Source organism: Marmota marmota, unplaced genomic scaffold (genome assembly GCF_001458135.2).
Source record: "Marmota marmota marmota unplaced genomic scaffold, marMar, whole genome shotgun sequence".
NCBI classification, from domain to species: domain Eukaryota; kingdom Metazoa; phylum Chordata; class Mammalia; order Rodentia; family Sciuridae; genus Marmota; species Marmota marmota.
The window spans coordinates 54,844,686-54,867,765 of record NW_025999842.1 but is presented as its reverse complement, the minus strand read 5'-3'; the positions used below and the strand labels follow the sequence as shown (position 1 = coordinate 54,867,765).

The following is a 23,080-nucleotide window of genomic DNA, read 5'->3' as shown; positions in this document are numbered from 1 at the left end:
TTAGAGCAGATTATGCTAAGTGAAGCTAGCCAATCCCTAAAAAACAAATGCCAAATGTCTTCTTTGATATAAGGAGAGTAACTAAGAACAGAGTAGGGACGAAGAGCATGAGAAGAAGATTAACATTAAACTGGGATGAGAGGTGGGAGGGAAAGGGAGAGAGAAGGGAAACTGCATGGAAATGGAAGGAGACCCTCAGGGTTATACAAAATTACATACAAGAGGAAGTGAGGGGAAAGGGAAAAATAATACAAGGGGGAGAAATGAATGTCAGTAGAGGGGGCAGAGAGAGAAGAGGGGAGGGGAGGGGAGGGGAGGGGGGATAGTAGAGGATAGGAAAGGCAGCAGAATACAACAGACACTAGTATGGCAATATGTAAATCAGTGGATGTGTAACTGATGTGATTCTGCAATCTGTATATGGGGTAAAAATGGGAGTTCATAACCCACTTGAATCAAAGTGTGAAATATGATATATCAAGAACTATGTAATGTTTTGAACAACCAACAATAAAAATTAAAAAATAAATAAATAAATAAAATAAAAACAGTCCATGAAAAATGAAGTTCTGAGGAGAAATGACAAGTTGAAAGTTTTCCAGGAAAAGCTAGCATTATTACTTACTAATTTCTTCCCCTCATGTGCCTAAAACTACAGTAAACAATGGCATCAAGATGCAACTTTACCTTTGTGAACAAATCAAGTGTTTCTTTTAGGTCACATTTTGTCAGAATAACATTTCCTTCATCTTTGCTCTTTTTACTACATTTCTTCAGCAGAAAACATGCCAAAAATTCCAGAGGCCTTTCCTGAAAAATGCCCCCCCACAAAAAATACAATTTAAAGCATTCATCTGAAATATGAGTAATCAAGGGTACAGCAGAAAAGAGAACACTTTTTAGCCAAGTTTTCAGATTTCTACCTAATTAATGTATATAGCCAGAAAAAAAATAACTCTTATAGTGGGCAAATGGGACTTTCTAATTAATTTCATTCTGGCTATAATATATGCTCCTTGTTCTTGGCTTTTTGTCACAATGTGATTAGCAGGTCAACGTCTTGTGCAATGGTCTTTCAAGATCTTCATACCCAAAGTCGTCCACACCAACCCCTTGGCCAAAAGAGGACAGGGAGCAGGAGGGATTCTGCTGTCTCTCAGGGAAGGAGGTCGGCCTGGGAGAGAGGCAGCAGCGGCAGGGTGGCTAGGAAACACACCCTGAGGCTCCGCTCTCACACTATGGGCTTTCGCACCCTCAAAATTATACCATACATAATTCTTTTTTAAGTAATTAGTGGCAATAAGTTTTCTGAACCTACACCAAACATGTTTAGCAATTCTTTGGTGTTTGAGAGAAAGTGCAGTATCTTTCCAGGCCTCCAGGGCCAGCTCTGTGAACATCCCTGCTCATTTTAGCAACAGAGCTCACCAGGGTCTTAACTCACTGGGCTGGTGCACCTTGACTTAAGTACTGCGAAGCTAAGCCTTCAGAGAAAACAAATCACAGCTAACTGCAACTCCACGCAGTACAGCTAAGCCTGTATAATGCATAAGTCTGGTGCTAATCCAGGAAACCATCTAGAAATCAGAGGAGATGCCCAGTAACATGGAGACAGAATGTGTGCAAAGACAATATGCAATTCACCCACAAACTAGCGTGACCACAATAGAAGAGGACTGGAGAAACTTCTCTTAGAAACTGAAGTTTAGACAGTGTTGAGAGTCAACATCATTCTTATTTCCAGTGGCCCCCAAACAGCCAGCAGCACATTTCATTTTCCCTGAGCCTCACTATCATCTTGAGGGGAGAAAGAGGGAAACTTCTATCTAACTTCTCCTCATTGTCTTCTGAAATGTGGACTGACTTTCCTGCCACAGCATCCAAGATTTGGTTTTAATAAGAATACTTCTTTGGGCTCCGCAGACCTGCCACCAACCAAATTGCTGATTTGTTTATTTCTATTCCTTCGTGTTTTCTTTCCCATCCCCTCATCTAACCCCCTCGTCCTTCACCTTTCTATGTCTGGTTTCACACATTTTTCCCTTATACTAATGATTGTTTTCACTATGTGAAATATATATTGTGTTGTATAAAATTAACATCTCTCTTAAAGAAGTCACTTCTGACTGAAATTAAGCACAAGACAAAATAGTGCACAGTATATTTTAAGTATCCAGAATATGTTCTTGGCCTAGAACATATTCTGGATACTTAACACATCTCAGGCCTAGAATCTCTCCATGGCTAGTTTTATAAACTGATGTAATTTCTCTAAGAAATTATGGTTTAAAAAATGATAAGTCCAAGTTAAGAATTTAAGTATTGTGGTTTTTCTGGTTTGCTTTCTTCAGTGAAACACTTACAGAATTTTCTTTTGACAGCTCCATCAGACCATCTGCCAGAGCTTGTGCAATGTCTTGGTTATTCAGAATGCTTGCCATACTCATGGAGTCAAACATAAATTGCCCTGTAAATACAAGGTCATTTGTCCTATAATTAATTTATGTAAGATATGCAAACAAAAAGGAAAAAACTCAGTTCTCACTGCTGCTCTTTAGTTGGACAAACAAAAATGCAAAGAATAGAAGTAAAAATTTTTATAAGTCCATAGGAAAAAAATATATTTTAAATAGAAGTAAAAATTTTTATAAGTCCATAGGAAAAATATATATTTTAAATTTTAATTTATATTTAAATACATCTTTTAAATTTTTTTTTTTTTTGGTATTTGAACAACTTGCTTTTATTTGAAAACAAGTTTTTTTCATTGGCTTATCACTGCCTACATGTAGCATCAAAAACATACTTCTATATTCCCAGCAACTCAGGAGGCTGAGGCAGGAGGATTGGAAGTTCAAAGCCAGCCTCAGCAACTTATCGAGATCCTGTCTCAAAATAAAATATAAAAAGGGCTGGAGATGTGGTTCAATGGTTAAGTACCACTGGGTGGGTTCAACTTTTTTTTAAAAAATTCTATCTTTAAAAATCTACTTTTTGGGCTGGGGATATAGCTCAGTTGGTAGAGTGCTTGCCTCACATGCACAAGGCCCTGGGTTCAATCCCCAGCACCACACACACATAAAAAATCTATCTTTCCATTTTTCTGTCTGGTCTTTATATGTGTGAAAGAACCAGGGGAAATAATTACTTCCTGTGATTAATTTCATAAGTACTTAAAAACATTGCTGGACACCTCCCAAAGTACAAGAAAATAAGAGGAAAAGCCCTGTGTTAATGGGAGGCATTTACAAAGAGATGTAGAACGTTTATTGATGGATAAAATACCTGTGTGCACAGGTGTTACTGCTCTTGTGCAGACAGTAGCTAAGTAAATAGACATTTAATCAGGGGAGGAAAGGGAAGAAAGGAATACAGCCATAATGACTACAGTGATATAGGGCTTTAATCAGATGGAAAGTACTGAGAAAAATTGAAAGAGGTTATAAATGAGGCAGAGGGGAATTTATCTAGATGATGAAAAAGACTTCATTTTAAAGAATGGACTGATCTAGTTGAAGATTCAAAGCTGACACACTAAGTTGTTCTCCAGGGACGATTGTGATATTTTGATCATGGGAATGGAGTCTGAATGGGAAAATAAGTTAAGAGATGTCCACCAGGCTCTGCAAATTGGAGCTATCACCAAATTATATTATTTAGATAGATAGGAAATAGAACTTAAACTTTAGAACAATTTATATAATAGCTGCAGTAATGTAAAAGCGGCTTAACTAGGATGTTAAGTGCCAGGTGTTAACTTTTAGAGCAAACTGTTTGGTCTGGCTCCGCAAACAGCAGATTTGGTCTAGGCCAAATTGACAGACACAGGAATTAATAAGATGGTATATTTTAAAAACAGAAACCATGGATATATTTTTTTCTTAGTAGGTATTCATTATTTGAAATAAAATACAAAACAAAGGGATAAATGTTTTACTGAAGATGTTCAAGAGTTAAATTTTGCTTGTACCATTCCTAATGAACTTCATAATGCACCTGCGTTAGAAGCTGCCAGCGTACTTACCTATCATCCTGCCACTGATGCCCTTCTGCAGCTCCTTGAAGAGAGGTCTTAACTCTCTCCTCACTGATTTCAAGGCATCTTCCAGGAAGTCTGTGAGGTTGGACCACATCTGTAGCTTGGCTTCATTGAAGTAGATGGAAGGAGGAGGCCCACCCTGCTGAGGTCCCAGCCAGTCACTAAGAACTAACATTATTTTTTCCTTTTATTATTGTGGAGTTGAGCTCAGATGAAAAGATTCTACTTCTTGTTTAAAGTATAACAAAGCCCCAATTGTACTAGGTTTATATCCTTCCCCATTAGAAGACCAAGATGTTAAGAGTAAGATTCAAAACTCAAAAGGACATAAAGAACCATTTTAAATGCCTGTCTATTCATCATAGAAAGGTTGATATATTCTACTTGAAATCAAAAATTAAATAGCTACTGCATGTGCATTGGGAAGCAGAGCAGTCAGCTTAGCAAGAATGTATTGCTTTATCTATTCATCTTAAAAGTGAAAGTACTAGAAAATTCCATTCATCATTTTCCATTCCCCATCATGCCATACAAAGCCAACCCTGTATCTTTCTTAAATTAGGACAAACTGCTATCTCTTTCTGCAAATATCTCCAGTGGGTGCTTTAAATAAAGTTTCCTTGAGGACTGGGAATGTAGTTCAGTGGTAGAGCTCTTGCGTCTCATGTGTGAGGCACTGGATTCAATCCTCAACACCACATAAAAATAAATAAATAAAATAAAGATATTGTGTCCATTTACAACTAAAAGATATTTTAAAAAAGAAAAAGCTTTCTTAAAAAGCAAGACTAGAAGATGCAGGGTATGATAAATCTGCTTTTTCTGTCCTTAATGGAGAGATAATCTTACTTAGGTTGTTTACCAAAATTTCATTGATAAATGTGAAATTTTTTATAATAGGTTCTTTTATAAGGAGAATGAGAAAAAGAGAGGGGAAAGGAGGAGAAACCAGAGGAAGGAGAGGCAGAGGAGGAGGAAAAGAAGAAAGCCTGTTCCACACTGTAAATGACAGTGCCCACGCCCTGCTCTGCCCAGCTAGGCCGATTCCTCTCGTCATGGGGCTGTCATAGGGCGGTGTTGTTATTTGAACTAAAATTAACAAGTAATTTCTGCTTCAAAACTATAAAACAATGTGCTTTTTGTTACCTCCGCACAGAGTCCTTTCCCTTACAAGTTTCCCAGTCATGCCAACTTTCCTAGTCTTGAATGGCCCCTGGCATTTGGGGAATAGAGAAGTAAAGCTCTATATAGTTTCTCCATCATCCCCTGTTAATAGAAAGCAAGGGAGTTTTAAAGGGAAAAAATGACTCATGTTACTGTAGCAAAGCAATTTTGTTCTCTTGTTTTTCAGCCAATATTACATTTTGATCTAATGTTTGAAGCTTTAGAATCTAGATGAAAGTTTGCTTTCTAGTATATTTTCTCTTTGTTTCTCTTCTCAGATAATGCTACTGAAATGGGATCTAAATGGGACTCTGTTAACACCTCCTTATAGCTACAGTTTTGTTTTTCCAAAGAAATGCATTCTGATTACATTTTACCAAGAAAAACTATTATTTGTACTTATTGTTTTTCTAGATCAGCAACTATACATCTTGCTTAACTCTTGCTGGTGATAATTTCAACCAAGATTTTGTAAATGATTTCTTGAAGGAAAATATTTGTAATAAATAATCCCCTCTAAACAAAAGACTCAGTGATATGAAATTACATAATTTGTGGAATGATAGCATTCCTTTAGAGAAGGGATGAAATGCAGATGTTGACATTGGCCACGGCATGATTATCAAGTGTTCTTGTCTTCTAGTGATCCTGGAGTCGGTGTATGTTGTTGGGCATAGTCACCAGTCATAAGCACTTACTGTGTTGGTAAGAGCCAGTTGCAATCCCAGTGGGGGCAGTAAAGAATGTGCCAGTTAGTTGAGACAGCTGAGAGAGCACTTCTATGCCTGCCTCTGCATAGCCAAAAATACTTGTATTAGTTTACTCACAGGTTTTACCAGGTATTGTTAAATACCGCTTAGAAGCACAAAGGGCTCAGCCAAGAAAACTCACTAGGAGTTGTCACCTTCGATTCAAATCCTGCCTTTAAATAGTCCATTAAAACTTCATGTTTAGCTGGGCATGGTAGTGCACCTGTAATCCCAGCAGCTGAGACAGGAGAATTGTGAGTTCGAAGCCAGCCTCAGCAATGGCGAGGCACTAAGCAACTCAGTGAGATCCTGTCCCTAAATAAAATACAAAATAGGGCTGGGGAAGAGGCTCAGTGGCCAAGTGTCCTGGGTTCAATCCCTGGTACGCCCCCCCCCCAAAAAAAAACACTTTATGTTTCACCCCTTAACACTGAAGCTCAACCCTTTAGTTCATGAAGACTAAACAGTAGAGTGGGGAAAGAGGGCAAGGAGCTGGGCACAGTGGTTATTTATAAATTTGGAATTCTCAGCCCAAAGACAGGGAAAAGCTACATATATTTTTTAAAATAGTCTGACTTAAAGGAGAGTTCTCATTGTAAGAGGACAGACATAATTAAAATACAAATCAATACAGGGCCAAAATTTAGTTTCCTCCCTACCTCAATGACACAGCATATAGATCAGATTATTGAATTTAGTGTATAGATTGAATCATTTGGAATAAAATAATGTAACGAGTAATGCATTTTAGTCCTTTGTGGACCAAGAGTAAATATTTACTTCAAACTGTTCAATTACTGTTTGGAACAAGATGAGAGAGGTGGAAGTTTAGATGCTTCTGACTTACTGACGGCTAACGTTTCAAGTACAGAATCCAAGTGTGGACCTCCATGCATGGAGTCAACTGACTTCAACAAATATGCTAATGAAATCACTGTGGAGAGAGCAGTCTTTAAAAGGAATGGTGCTGGAAAACTTAGATATACATATGGTAAAAAAATTTAACCTTAACCCATGCCTCATAGTCTACTAAAAAATAAATAAATAAAATGGGTCACATACCTGTCAAATTAAAACTATAAATCAAGTCCTACAAATCATAGGGGAAAATCTTTATGACCTATGGTTAAATGAAGAGTTTTTAGATATGACACCAAAGGCATGATTTATAAAATTAAAAATGATAAATTTGATTCATCAAAATTAAGAACTTCTACTCTTCAAATGAAACCATTCAGAAAAGGAAAATATTAGTCACAGACAGAAGAAAATAAACAACATTGTTTTTCAAATATGTAAAATATTTGAACAGAAATTTCACCAAGGTAAGTGAATGGTAAATAATTACATGAAAAAATGCTCAGCATCATGAGTCATTAGGAAACTGAAAATTAAAAATACAATGAGATAGGCCAGGCACGGTGGCCCAAGGCCCAAGTAACTCAGGAGGCTGAATCAGAAGGCTTGCAAGTTCAAGGTCAGCCTCAGCAATTTAATGAGGTTCTATGCCACTTAGCAGAACCTGTCTCAAAATTAAAAACAAAAATGACTGGAGATGTAGCTCAGTGGTAAAGGTCCCCTGGGTTTAACCCCCAATACCCACCCCACAATGCAACAAGATACCACTACACATTCATTTGAATAGTTAAGACAGCTGACCAGATCAAGTACTGGAGCATTGGGCAACTGGAGTTCTTATATATTCCTACTGGAAATGTTAAGTGGCATAAATAAGTAGTTACTCTGGGAGATAGTTTAGCTGTTTTTAAAAAAGTGAAGCACACACTTATCATGTGACCCAGTCATTCCACTCTTAGATATTTATCCAAGAGAAATGAAAGCATATGTTTACAGCAACTTTAATCCTAAAAGCCAGAAACAAAAAAGAATTCAAATTTATATCAAGAGATAAATGAATGTGTCTATCTGTTAATAGATTTTGAAGTTACCTACATAATCTGTCATTGTCTATGATTATGGTGTATCCATGAAAAGTAATAATTCCCAGGAGTAAAAAGAAATGAGCCATTGATTGCATTCAGTGGATGAACCTAAAATAATTATTCTCACTGAACGAAGTTGGACCAAAAAAATATATGCTACATGATTCCATTTATAGAATATTATAAAAGATGTAAGTTAATATTTAGTGGGAAAAAAAGTATATCAGTAGTGGCCTCAGGTTGGGGAGAGGAGAAGCAGGAGAGAAATTGTTGATGTTGGGTTGATGATCATGTTCATCTCCTTGACTATTTTATGATCACAGGGCAGGAATACACAAGTCAAAATTTATCTAATCATACACTTTAAGTATATGTGATTTATCGTATATCCACTACTCTTCTATGAGCTATATAAAAATCAGGCACGGTTGTGTACACATATCCACAAATGAGAAGCAAGCAAAGAAGACCTAGAAGAAAGGTCAGAGGTGGGAGGGAAACAAGGAGAGCATGGTATTAGAGAAACCAAGAGGAGTGTTTTGAGCAGGCATGTTCCTCTGCATCAAATGCTTCCAAGAAGTCTAAGCAAGGGATGAGAAGGAAGGGACCACTGGGATTTGAGTACATGAAAGTCACTTCTAGCTTCCAAAAAGGCAGAAGTGGGTAAAGAAGAGACAATCAGTATAGATCAGTAGGTCACAAAGTGGGGTTGCAGCAACATCTCAGGGGAACCTGTTAGAAATAAAAATCCTCCAGCCCCAAGACCTGATGGGACCAAAAACTCTAGGGTGGAGCCCACTGATGTGTATTTTAACAAACCCTCCAAGTGATTCATAGATAGACTGAAGTTTGAGAATCACTGAGGTGACTATACTTAAAAAATGATGAGGGAAAGTTTGTCTTTTTGTTAAAGACAGGGAGATGCTAGAGATGCTCCTGATTTTTTAGGGAGCATATGACAGAGGGAGAATTGAGGCTCTGGGGAAGGATCTGAGTGTGGGATTAAAGTCTACAGGAGAGTGATAATGAGGTATTGAGTGAGCAGCCGATCTTTGGGCAGGGGCCCTTCTTCCATGGTAAAATATGGGAAGAGTAAGAATGAAGACCAGGGTGGGGGAAGGTGGTGGGAGGAAAATTAGGGAGTTTCCAAATGATTCAGCTTTCTTAGGAAAATAAGAGGCAAGGTCAACACAAAGAGATGGGTTTTGAAAGACTGCCTGGAGAGAAAGGATGAAATTGTCATCTCAAAGAGTGGGACAATGAATCTACCAAGGAAGTATGGAAAGATTGCTCATCAGTGTTGCTATCACACTTGATATTGATGTCATCCCAGTAGAGTTGGACTGGTCAGAACAATGCTATTACTTTCCCCAACCATCTTCAGCTGCTTTAATGCAAGTGGGAGTAGTGTATGCCCATGGTTTATTGTAAGCCAGCATTGGTATTTACCAGGAGAAAGAGGCAAGGAAGTTCCAAATCTTTGCAAGGCTGTGTTGAAATGTGGGATCATTAAATCCAAGTTCATCAAGGGAGGGACCAAGGAGAACAGAAAGGCAATAGAAGGGAAAAGTGGGAGTGTGTGGACTTGAGGGCTTCAGGAAAAGAATTGCTAAGTGGGAATATTTGAGCACATGATTTAGAAGTGGGAATCAGAGACAACTGCTGCAGTCACAGCTCATGGGGATAATAAGCTCAAGAGTGATGCCAGAAGCCAGGTGTGGTGGGGGCACCTGTGGTCCCAGATGCTCAGGAATCTGAAGCAGGAGGATCACTTGATCCCAAGAGTTTAAGACCAGCTTGAGCAACTTAGCAAGGGGGGGAAAAGTGATACTTAAGATGGGAAGAGGCATATTTTGGAGGACAGATATTTGTGGGTCTTCAATGGTTCATCTAGGAAATATTGTATTTGATGAGAATTTTAGGGATGTTGTTAGGGCCCAAAATGTAAGAAATGTATTTTGGGGGGTATCATTAAGCTTAACTTAAGATGATATTTATATTGATAAATCCTCTCTTTGTTCCTCACCTTTCCATATTGTTGCTATTTCTTCTTCTCCAGTTAAAAATTTTGCTCTTGTAGGCTGGCATTGTAGCTCAGTGGTAGAGCACTTGCCCTGCATCAACAAGGATCTGGGTTTGATTCCCAGCACCACAAAAATTTGTTTGTTTTTTTATCATTATGAAAGTAATATTGTTTTGTTCTAGAATATAGGGACAAACTAATTATTTTTAAAAGTTTAAAAAAAGATAAAAACTCAGCTATCATTCTATTTGATTTCTATTAGCATTGTGTACACATTCTTCCAGACCCTTTTCTATCCATACACCATCACCACCCTGTCCACCTCTCATGCACAAATGTCTTAAACAGTGGGATCAAACCATCCATGTCCTTTGTAACCTATCTTTTGAAAGTGGTTTCTAAAGTAGGGAATTTGTAAAGCACCTATAGAAATGGATGCTGCTTGCCAATATTTTGGTACATTTCCTCCTAGGTTTTTCTATATATATTTTTCTATATATATATTTTCTGTATGGTTCACATTGTGTGTGTGTGTGTGTGTGTGTGATAACTTTACAGAGGTAGTTATTTATAATTTTTGTACATTATTTTGTACATCTCGGCGGGGGGTACTGGGGATTGAACCCAGCCCATCATTTTTTATTTTTTATTTTGAGACAAGGTCTCACCAAGTTGCTTAGGGCCTCATTAAGTTGTTGAGGATGATCTTAAACTTGTGATCCTCCTGCCTCAGCCTCCTGAGTTGCTGGGATTACAGATATGCACCACCACACTCAGCACCCAGCACTTTGTTTCATTTTTTATCCCTCTCCATCTTTTTCATTTTTCCTTCCCTTTGCATGTATTAAATAGTCCTGTGAAATTTGAGGATTAAAGCTGAGTGTGGTGGTGCACACCTGTAATCCCAGTGGCCTTGGAGGCTAAGGCAAGAGGACTGTAAATTCAAAGCCAGCCTCAGCAACTTAGCAAGGCTCTAAGCAACTCAGTGAAACCCTGTCTCTAAATAAAAATACAAAAAAAAGACTGGGATGTGGCTCAATGGTTGAGTGCCCCTGGGTTCAATCCCCAGTATTAAAAAAAAAAAGGTTCAAAACTCACAGTACTTTCAAGAATGACAAATAAGAAGCATTCTGAGAAATTTTAATTTCATGCTCCCTCTCCTCTTCTCTGCTTCATAAATTCCAGACAGGTGGGCCACTTTACTGATCACCAACCATGCTTATTTTTATAAAGCACTTCACTGTTTTTAATATTATCTATTTATTTTAATTTTTATTATGCAAATATTTATAATTTTTAACATATTTTTACTTGTATTTGAACACAATACCTTTATTTTATTTATTTATTTATTTATTTATTTATTTATTTTTAGGCGGTGCTGAGGATCAAACCCAGCGCCTTGCATGTGCTAGGTGAGTGCTCTATCACTGAGCCACAGCCACAGCCCAAAATATTTATATTATTTTTATATTTGCAAGTCCTTATGGTCAGGTAAGTTACTAACTCCTAATTTCTGTGTGAGGAAACAGCCACAAACTTGCCTGTGGCCACACAGCTAACAAACAGCATGGGCAGACTCAGGTCCAGGACCTTGGTCACCAAGGTCATGTTCATTCAAGATTCTAATCACTGAAGGGGCAGTTTTTCTCAGACTGTTGATAATTGTTCCTCTGCTGGCCAGGTACCTTCCCCCATATTATGGATACTGATTTTTGTTTCCAGAATAAATAGAAATGATGCTGCTGAGTCTTACCAGACGTGACTATTTCTGCAGAGACAGGTTATTCTGATCACTATCCCCAAACCCTTCTTTCCTGGGTATATGACATATAAAGAAAAGTAAAAGTGAAGTGTGACTGAATCATTTGCTCTACGAGCACTTCATAAATTCACAGAGGAACATCATAAAGTACGTGTGACCACTTCTTTCTATGGTATGTCAAAAGCTCACCTGATGCTCCAAGAGGCACAAATAAGTCCACATGACCCCCTTCTTCTTTGGTGGCTACAAAGCTGCCTAATTTCTCCCAGAAGTCTCTCACTTCAGGCCTCAGTAAATTTTTAATACCAATTTTATAGCCTGAGGGGGACAAATCAAAATGTCATATTAGTTTGTGAAATTATCATGAACAGCAGTGTGCAAACACAGATTCAAAAAGCCAACATCTGCCCATAAGACCAAGATCTCCGGACTTCATGCTGCACCACGTTCAGGCCACTAAGATGCCACTGGACACCCCCATGGCAGAGTGTCCTTCACACTGTGGAACAACTGGACATGGTGTGCTTTGGCTTTGGGCTTTGCATTTCTGTCTCCACCTTGCAGCGGTGTGAGTCACCAGGCTCACACAGAGTTCACAGGGAATAGCCGGTCAAGTCCTGGGATCTTGCAACCAAGTTCCAAAGTCAAAATGCTTCCCACAATTATCAATCAACACATAAGTAGTTCAGAGCAGATGTAAGGCTCCCAGAGTCACCAAACATTAACTGCCACTCTCCTCTGCTTCACTTCCTGGGAAGTGATTCAGGGACTCACTACACCATTTTGTGAATTTCCTACCAGCTGGATCTTTGATCATCTTGTTCCCTCCTCCCTCAAACCACAAGGATGGAATATTTGATGACAGTAAATCCTTTTTTAGGTATAGGCAGGGGAGAATTCAAGTTCTATAAGGGAGAAAAGAAACTAGAAATTTACTTCTAAAACTCATCATTTCTCCCCAGCCCCTAAAAGGGTGACTGTTAGCCTAGCATGGTGGCACATGCTTATAATTCTAGCAATTTGAGAGGTTGAGGCAGGATAATATCAAGTTTGAGGTCAGCTCCAGGAACTCAATGAGACCCTGTCTCAAAATAAAAAATAAAAAGGGCTAGGTATGTACCTAAGTGATAGAATACCCCTGGGTTCAATCCCAAGTACCACACAAAAATATATATGTAGACATATTTAGATACATAGATATAGGTAGATAAATCGATAGAGACACCAATGGCCAAACATCACTCATCACTCAATATCAGAGCAATGCCAGTCAAAAACAATGAGGATGGGTATTATTCAAAAAAAGAAAAGAGACAGGTGCAGTGGTACACTTTGGGAAGCTGAGGCAGGAGGATTTCGAATTCAAAGCCAGCCTCAGCAAAAGCAAGGCACTAAGCAACTAACTCAGTGAGACCCTGTCTCTAAATAAATATACAAAATAGGGCTGAGAATTTGGCTTAATTATCTAATGCCTCTGACTTCAATCCCTAGTACCCCCCCCACGACTCACCCTCCCCCCCAAAAAAAGGAGAGGAAAGAACAAATTAAGGATTTAGAAAAACTGAAACACTTATGTCACATTGACAAAACAGCCATGGAAAACTATATGGGGATTTCTCCAGAAATTAAAAATAGAACTACCAGGTGTGGTGACACATGCCTGTAATCTCAATGTCTCAGGAAGATGAATTAGAAGGATCATAAGTTCAAGATCAGCCTCAGCAATTTAACAAGACCATGTTTCAAAAAAATTCAAGGCTGTGGAGGCAGCTCGGTGGTAAAGTGGCCCTTGGGTTTACTTCCTAGCACCAAAACAAAAATAGAACTACCATGGGAGACCCAGCAATCACATCCAAAATAATTATGAGCAAAAACTCAGAGAGATATTTGCAGACCCCTATTCACAGCAGCCAAGATATGGAAGTAACAAATGGATGGACAAACTGATTCGCAAAATGGGGCATAAACATACAATGAAATATTATTCACTTTCAAAAGAAGGAAATCCTGTCACATGCTACAACATGGGATGAATCTTGAGGACATTATGCTAAGTGAAATACATCCGTCACAAAAAGACAAATGTGATTCCACTTGTAGGAGGAATCTAAAGTGCAGTAGAATGATGTTTGCCAGGGATTACGAGAAGGGAAGAGAATTAGTCACAATTGAAATTATTGTTGAGTAGACACAGAGTTTGAGTTGAGAACATGAAAAAGTTCTGGACAGCTATTTCGCAACAATGTGAGTATGCTCTTAAGCTAAAATCAACACTTCTTAGCAAATTGAAAATTAATATTAAAGTTATTCAGTGGACAAACACTGCATAAGTGCAAAGTTGTCTGGCTGTTCTTCACCAATCCCCAGTCCCACCTTGAAGTAAATTGATTTCTCTGCTATCTCCATCACTCAGGATTCCTATGCTCTGTGCCTTCCGCCCCTGCAGGGCTTTCCCCATGAGGTAGAGAAGGCTCTCCAAGGTCATGCCGCCGTGTTCACAGACCACAGAAATCACACCTGCCTTCACGCTGTCCACCACCATCTAGAAAACAAACACAGCTACAGGACCAGGGTCTGTTATTTTAGAATGTTTACTAATAGGAGAATTATAATGGATATATAATGTACTGTGACTGCTAAGGAGGTTTTTGTTTTTCGGAAATCATGGAAGGAAGAAGCTAAGTTTCCTTCTTAATTGATTCCCTTTAAAATTATTGTACTCCTTTTCTAATTACAAGAGGAGAAAATTAAGTATACTTGCAACTCCATCACTCAGAGATACATGTTTTTAACAATTTAGGTTATTTTCTTTTAGTCTTTTTACCTTTGTACACTCTATGCACAAATATATACATATGTATTTTAATTTATATTTAATATTAATATATATTTTAAAATATATTTATGTATTTTATATACTCATATATATTAAAATGTATATAAAATATATAAATATATCATATACATATATAACTTAAAAATGATAAAATCGAGATCATACAATACTGCAATGAACTTCTTGGATTTAAATTTTCCTTTTCACTATGAATTTTTGAATTATCAATATCAGTTTATAAATATTTCCCACTTAAATCAATGTTAAAAAATGCTGTTAATTCAATAGCCAAGCAAACTTTTCACCGTGATAAAGTTAATTCATAGTGTCAGACAGGTTGAGAAGTCATTAAAGCTGCTGCCTTTTCCAAAACCTCATGCCATGTTCTTGATTCAGTTCAACTGACCAGAGAACTACCATGTGGTTATGTTCCACTTTTTACTTAAACTCCCCAACATTCATAGTCAAATAAATAATTGTGCCATAGTCTTACGTAAAAGAGGACAAACAGGGAAATGGACTTGACCAACTTATTAGTGCACACAGATAAAATAGGCAATATTTTATTAACTACCACAAAGAAATCAAATCTGATTTGAGTCATTATCAGAAATATAGAAAATGTAGAGATTTTTGTGGACTAGGATGATATAGGCATACTTCTGAGATCGTAAACTGTAGGTGGACCTTGAAAACAGGTGGCATTTGGAAGGTGGAAAGGGGTCATCAATGATCCTCTGTGCCAACGGTACGGTTTTTTAGCATTAGGGGAACTACTTGTGGCACACACGCAGATCACAGCTCTGAACTTATTCTCTCATAGACCTGCTAAGCTCACCGGCTGACAATGATTAGAGCCACTTCCTCCATGCCCTAAAAAAGCAATTTCACATCTTCAAAGCAGCCATTTTGTTACAAATAGGAACTTTCTGGTAAACTTTCTAAATAGGCCAATGAATGTAGCCTGCTGAATGTGATTCTCTTCATCTCTTTGTGTGTATTAATACAAACACATCCATATATACAGATGCTCGCCAACTTACAGAGTTACACCCCTACAAACCCACTGTAAGTTGAAAACATCCCACGTCAAAACTGCATTTCATTTCATACCTCTAACCTACCAAGCATGCCCGTCCAACAACACAGCACACACAGCACACAGAGCCTGCTGTGATCCCCATCGCAGGGCTGACTGGTAGCTGTGGCTCCCTGCTGCTGCCACCTGGCATTGCCAGACAGGATCATACCACTTGTGACCAGCCCCAGAAAAGATCAAGATTCAAAATTCAAAGACTGGTTTCTACTGAATGTCTCTGGCTTTCATGCCTTGTATGAGAAAGTCAAAAACTCATTAAGTCAAACTGTGATAAGTCTGAATACTAACGTATATCAAAAAGAAAAAAAATAAGTGTGTCTTCTACATATTCATTTTTTGTATTCATACTAAAATTTAAAATATAAGTTTATTATATATAAAGCATATTTTAATTGATTGGTACCTTCATGGACTAGATCAAAGAATGCGATTTCTTACATTCTTCTTCTGAGAGATGGTGGTTATGTAATATTATTAAAATCTTTGGGAATTCCAGAGAAGATCTTAAATAAGTCTTAATCATCATGCTGTTTTTTGGATTAAGTGCAACAGATTCATTTCAATAAGAATATTCTGAACACCTATTAAATGCAAGTCAGTTTGTCTACTGCTTTTTCAAAGTTAGTTTGATTTATGGTTACCTTTATTGTTTCCGGTTTTAAAAATGTTTGGGGTTTGTAAATTTCCACTTAGATCAGGCAATTTTCCATTTAGGAGATGAATCATTTTCGTACACATCGTGGCCAAAACCTTGCTACACACCCTCTATGTAGATGAAAAATGACCATTCAGGAAAGGGCTGGCCTCACAAGAGTCTGTACCTCATACGCAGGAATCCGAGATGATATGATGATGACATGTAGCTGGGAAGCATAGGAAGAGCTGTCATCATTTTGAGAAACTCCATGCCAGATTTTCTTTTTTGATAATAAAGGGTATGGATGACTTCCAGAAACATTGCTTCTGTAGTGAAAGAGAAGGGGTGAGTGAACTACTGCTCTTCTCTTGACTTCTGGTAAGTAAGCATCTGTGTCCTCTGAACTCCAGCTGCACTGCATGGGGCACCTGGCCTCTGTGTCTCAGACTCTCCCTGTGGCTTGGGGGACAGCAGCAGAGTAGAGTCACATCTTGGGCTGCTGGCAGAGCAGAGTCACATCTGTCCTCCTAGGTCTCCTCTTCCCCACATCTGGGATGTTAGAAAGGTCTTGAAACATTATGGCTTTTGTTGGGCCCTTAAAGTTAATGTGATGATATACTTAGGGGTTAAAACTGAGCAATCAAGAAATTTTAAATTTCCTTCTGAGACTTAGGGGTCTCTGAGTCTTGTCTCTATTTTCTCCACAGCCACCCCGACCCCAACGTTACCCTATGACAAGTGCTTTAGAAGGTGCAGCCTACTGGAAGGGAGTTAGGTCACTGGGTGTGTGCTTTTGAAGGAAATATTGGGATCTAGCCCCTTACTCTTTCTGCTTCCTAGCCTCCATGAGGCCAGCAGGCCTCCTCTGCCACTCACTGGCCATGATATACTGTGCTGACCACAGGCCCAATGCAGCACAGCCAAACAACCATGGAGCCATGAGCTCTGAACCCATGAGCCAAAAAATAAACCTTTCCTCCTCTTAAGTTTATTTATCTTGGGTATTTATTACAGCAACAGAAAGCTGACTAGTGTAGACCCCATTTAGATATGTTTGCTCCATCAAAAACACTTGTGGGAAAACATTATTTTTACTCAAAAACTTTATACAGAAAATGTACTACATCCACAATATAACCTCATTGTAAGGTTAAGAATATATCAAACGCAAGGTTTCAGTGTTACACATTTCCCTCTTCAGACAGCATTTTCAAGACTACTGTTCTGGAAAATGTAATAATTGTTTCCATAGATAGTTAATAGAATATGAACCATATAATTACTGAAGCTCCTTGCAGGTTATCTAAATTATTCCAGAATGGATTATTGGTTATATGGGTAACAGTAGATGGAAATGTGCTTACTGTTTGGGCAAAGCTTCTATTGATGCCAAAACAAGCTGTTTCTCCAAAGCTTCATGTAATCCCACTCGATCCCTCACCGTCTGGGAGAGATGTGGTTGGTATTTGGATTTTAACAATCTGGAGCAGCATGTTCCAGTCACCCAAGGGGGTCGAACTTTGAATAACTCCTCTGGAAAACAAACACCAGCAGGCTCAGCTGTTTACTTCAAGCTTCTTCCAGCCAAGTCAACATAGATAAAGGCATCAATAAAGCTATATCAGGGCAGTATTCCAGATGACAACAATTACAGCCATTTGCAAACACTCTTAGGTTTTCTCATCCTTACAGCACTGTGGCTGTGACTTATCAGTCATTTCAGGTCAAGAAAAAAAGCACAGAAGACAAGGAACTCTTCTTGTGGAGAGCAGGTCATCAATTTATAGACTTCCCATCCATTTCTGCCCTTTTTCTTGGTTCCAAGCAATTTCCCATTTGTTACAATCTCCCCAGAGGATGAGTCAGTGGGGGGAGGGGGGCGGGGAAAGGGAGAACTCAAATCTGTCTAGTTGAATCTATTTATTTATTTATATACCAGGATTGAACCCAGGGGTGCTTAACCACTGAGCCACATCCCCAGCCCTTTTTATATTTTATTTAGAGACAGGGTTTCCCTGAGTTGCTTAGGGCCTCACTAAATTGCTAAGGCTGGCTTTGAAGTCACAATCCTCCTGCCTCAACCTCCTGAGCCACTGGGATTATAGGCGTGCACCAACTATGACTAGCTAATTGCTTATTTTTAAAATAAGCAATTATGTGAAGCTGGGGTTGTGGCTCAGTGGTAGAGCCCTTGCCTAGCATGTGTGAGGCACTGGGTTCGATCCCTCAGCACCACATAAAAATAAGATAAAGTATTGTGTCCACCTACAACTAAAATATATATGATCAAACACACTGTACAGGCTAGAGGACTTAGCTAAAAATATGTCTTCATTCCTATTTTCTCTTTGCCCTTTTAAGAAACTTTTTTTACTGCCATTCCTTCTGCTTCCATTCCCATTTTTATTTCTCCTCTTTTATTTTATTTGTTTATTTTTATGGGTCCTGAGGATCAAACCCTGTACCTCACATGGACTAGGCAAGTGCTCTACCACTGAGCCACAACCCCGGCCTTTATTTCTCCTCTTTTAGCATCAATCCCAGCTCTTCCATCCTGAAGCTCTTCCTTGACTCTCAGTGTGTATATCTTTCTCCTCCTTGTTCTTGGTCTTAAAAACCTGAGAGGAACAGTGATGGAGGTGCTGATTCTTGACTTTATATATTTCATCTAAAGTCTTTTGGTTTTTGTTACCCACTAACTTGAAATACACAATAAAGGAAAAAGAATTGGCCCTGAGCATACATGAGAGAAGACCCCGCAGGCTGTTCCAGAAAGACAGAGCTATCCTCCTCTGTAGGAATCAGTCTGTAAATCCATTTGTTTCTACAACACTTGAGTAAGACACAATGTTTTTAAATGCTACTCACTCTTGTGTAGAGCAATTTTCTCCCAAATTATTTTCCTTAGGCATTTTTCTCTCTGTCTCTCCTGAAGCTCCTCGTCCTCTGCTTTGGGTTCATTCAGTGTCCCATAAATAGCAGCGGCCTCCCTGGGAGTTAGCCAATCTAGGTTGGACACACAAGCAATGTAATGGCGCTTCCAAGCCCCATACTCGTTGTCTGTTGGTGTATAGGGCAGAAACCATCCAAACTTAATACATTTGGGCATCCATAAGCAATCCTTCAAAAAATCATAAAAATAAAAAAAGAGAACAATGAGTTATAAAATTTTTAAAAAATAGTTTTCTAGCAATAACATTTTCAGGTATCCAGACAATATTTTTTGTTACATTTGAGATTTCTGGTATAATTGACTTGACATTTCAGCTTGACCCTGAGAAATAAGAAGCATACCTTACTCCATAGGAAAAATTCTTTGGTAGAAAAGAATATCTATATGACAGATGGATATATGTATTGGTCATATTTGTGACACTCTTCCAGTGTTCCCATTGCATTTGGTTACACTTAGAGTCATACAATTCAATTTCCTGCAATATCCTAGTGGTTTGTTCCAAACCAACCCTCCCACGAGAACACTTGTGATTGAACCATATGATATTGCAATATGCAACCATTTTTGACACATGCAAACAGCGAATTTCATGGGATTCAATCTAATCACTCATTTAGACAAAACATCATTTTTCAAAAACAATTATTTGAAGGCATTATAGAGCTATCAATGGAACAAGGGACTTGCCACCAAGACCTCAAGAGAGAGAAAACCAGACAGATACGCTTGATATTTGTCAGTACTTTTTACTTCAAGGCATTTTCTAGTTCTGAAGTAAATTTTAGTAGGCTAAGAAGCTGAGAAGAAAATTATGGCTGAAAGATTTAGAAGCTATAAAGAACTTTAGGGATTTTTATAAGAAAGAAAGGAGACAAGTAAAATTCAGGGCTCAGTAAAGGGAATAGCACTGGTAACCACCCCAGGCCTTCAGGAGAGACCCTTTCAGAAAAAATGATGCAAAATTAGACAACCTATCACAAGAACAAAAGCCAGCTTTGAAAGAGTTTGTTCTCTGATTGGATTTACATGATCCGTTCCCAGCCTAACCATATGCCAGAGGCAAAAGTAAATTCTCTTGGAGGAAAATAACATCATCTAGAGATTCAAATTATCACATCAATGTTTTATACTCAGTATCTAGTGCCTAAACAAAAATAACCAGAACATGGAAAAAGACAAGGATTGTTTGTTTCTTCTTTAGTTTTTAGTAACCATAGAGAGATCCTCAGGAGAGCCAAACATTGTAATTATGAAACTTTGAAAAATTACACCCTGTAATTAATATATCTGAAGATATAAATGGCCAAGTGGAAACTTTTGGCAATAGAAGTACATTGACATTCTAGAACTGAAAAATATAATAATTGAAATTTAAAACTCAGTGAATGAGGTTTAAGAGAAGATCAGATTCCAGCTAAAGAAATAATTAGTAAACTGAAAGATGGGTCAGAAAAAAAATCTGGATTTAAATGTGGAAAGCTAAAAGCATAGAACATGAATATAACAAAATATGGAACTTATAAAGCATGGTGAATCAGTTTAACATTAGTATCAGAATCCCAAGAGCAAAAGAGACATACCGGGGCAGAAGCAATATATGAAGAGACAACACACAGATGAAAAACACTAAATATGAGATTAAAAACTGCAAGGGCTGGGGATATAGTTCAGTTGGTAGAGTGCTTACCTCGAATGCACAAGGCACCACAAACAAACAAAAAACAACTCACTGCAAAATACTAATACAAAGCTGTATACATATAGGTACATCAACACACATATATACCCGAGTATATCAAAATATAATTGCTGAAAATAAAAGAGAAAGAAGTCTGATTGGCAGCTAGAGACAAGAGAAAAAAATATCTTTAAGGGAATAACAATAAAACCAGCTTCTCAAGAAAAAGTTGTGGAAGCCAGAAGACAATGGAACATTCTCAAAGTTCTATAAAAATTAACTGCCACCCTATGTGCATAATGATTACACGACCATTGTGATACTACATCAAGCACAAGAATGAGAATTTATTTTTCATTTATGCATGATGTGTCAAAATGCATTCCACTTTTATGTATAACTAATTAGAGAAAATAAAAATAAATTAACTGCCAAATTGGAATTCAAATTCCCAGTGAACAATATCCTCAAATATAAAGATAAAATAAATACTTGGTAGACAAACAAAAATTAAGAAAACTTTATCATCAGCAACAGACCTACACTAAAAAGGAATATTAAAGAAATTCAGAAAAACATGATCCTAAAAGGAGCTCAGAGATGTCAGAAGTTAGCAACAGAAAAAATAAATAGGTAGTTACATATAAATAAATATTGATTTTATAAAACAATAGTAATAAAGTTTTGTGAGGTATATTACCTATTATATATAGTTATATATATACATATATTGCAATATATATATAATATTATATTATATTATATTATATAGTTAGACACACACACATACACATACACACATAAAGTTTATATATACAGATGGCTCTCCATGGTATGGTTTGGATCTGGAAGTCTCCCAGAGTCTCATGGGTTGAAGGCTTGATCTCCAATCCAGCAATGTTTGGAGGTAGGACTCTGGGGAAATAATTGGATCATGAAGCCTCTGACATCAAGAATGGATTGATCTACTAGATTGATTCATGATTTGATGGCATCATTGAAAGATGGTAAACTGTAGTGAGTGGGGCCTACTTGGAGGAAGAGGTCATTGGAGGTGGTGCCTTTAAAGAGTGTATCTTGTCTCCTGCCCCTCTCCACCCTGTTTCCCAGCTGCCATGAGCGGATCAGCTTTCCTACACCATGCTCCTCTGACATGATGTTCTGCCTCAACCTCAGGCCTAAAACGATGGTGCTGGCCATTGGACTGGAACCTCTGGAACCATAAGCCAAAACTAATGTGTCCTCCTTTTAAATTTTTTCTCAGGTATTTTGTCCCTGCAATGAAAAACTGGCGAATACCAGGTTATTAGATACTATACATGACCTAGAGATGATTTAAAATAGGAGAATTATAGTGTATCTACTACACTACTATATCATCTTATATAAGTGACTTGGGCAGCCATGGATTTGGGTATCTGTGTGGAGAGAAGGATGTGCTGGAACCAATCCCCTGTGAACTCAAGGACAATTGTATGTTTGTTACACACACACACACACACACACACACATTATACTTGACAACAAAAGCACAGAACTGAGAAAGGGATCAATGAAATTAAAGAGTTCCAAGTTTCTTGCATTGTCTTGAAGTGGTAAAATAACAAAGGGTGCTTACTACAGTCTCTGTGGTAACTATGAAAGAACTTGTAACTTGCAGTCAAAAAATATTTAAAATATTAAGTTAAACCAAAGAAAGATGTAGAGAGGGAAAACACACAGAATAAACTAAAAAATAAATAGTAAGACGATGTATTTAAATCCAAATATTTCAGAATATATACAAATATAAACAAAATTAATACTTCAGTTTAAAATAAGAGGTTGCAGACTGGGGATGGAGCTCAGCAGTAGAGTGCTTTCCTAACATATGTGAGGCTCCCAGTACTGCAATCAATCCATCAAAAATTGTCAAACCGTAGAAAGAAAGAAATTGCTGCCACCATATTCTCTTCACAACATATACCTTCAGTGTAAGGACCTACAAAAGTTAAATGTCAAAAGACAAAAACAATACATTGTGCAAACACTACCCTGAATTCTGAAGAGATTTTTGAGGTTCTGTGAGCCCAGGGCTCATAGTGGGCTGTGCCTGTGACCTCTCCATCAAGAGCCAGTTAAAAGGTTGTGTAAAAAGAAATTATAATAAAAGGGATACTTTGCTTTTCAAAAAAAAAAAAAAAAGAGCCAG

General features: G+C 37.9%; 1 protein-coding gene across 5 annotated transcripts in view; it reads right to left on the bottom strand.

The window, feature by feature from the left end:
* Ect2l (epithelial cell transforming 2 like) overlaps nt 1-23,080 on the bottom strand; it is a 94,231-nt gene that overhangs the window by 24,734 nt on the left and 46,417 nt on the right. For 4 of the 5 annotated variants that reach the window (XM_048798948.1, XM_048798940.1, XM_048798962.1 and 1 more), the window contains 9 exons: nt 19,124-19,376; nt 17,620-17,788; nt 16,440-16,581; nt 14,057-14,225; nt 11,873-12,001; nt 5,902-5,994; nt 4,025-4,207; nt 2,364-2,467; nt 688-810 (listed from right to left, as the gene is read on the bottom strand). In XM_048798948.1, coding sequence (XP_048654905.1) covers nt 688-810; nt 2,364-2,467; nt 4,025-4,207; nt 5,902-5,994; nt 11,873-12,001; nt 14,057-14,225; nt 16,440-16,581; nt 17,620-17,788; nt 19,124-19,376 — 1,365 coding nt within the window. The remainder of the gene's footprint in view (nt 1-687; nt 811-2,363; nt 2,468-4,024; nt 4,208-5,901; nt 5,995-11,872; nt 12,002-14,056; nt 14,226-16,439; nt 16,582-17,619; nt 17,789-19,123; nt 19,377-23,080) is intronic. The other variant, XM_048798960.1, reaches the window with a different exon arrangement.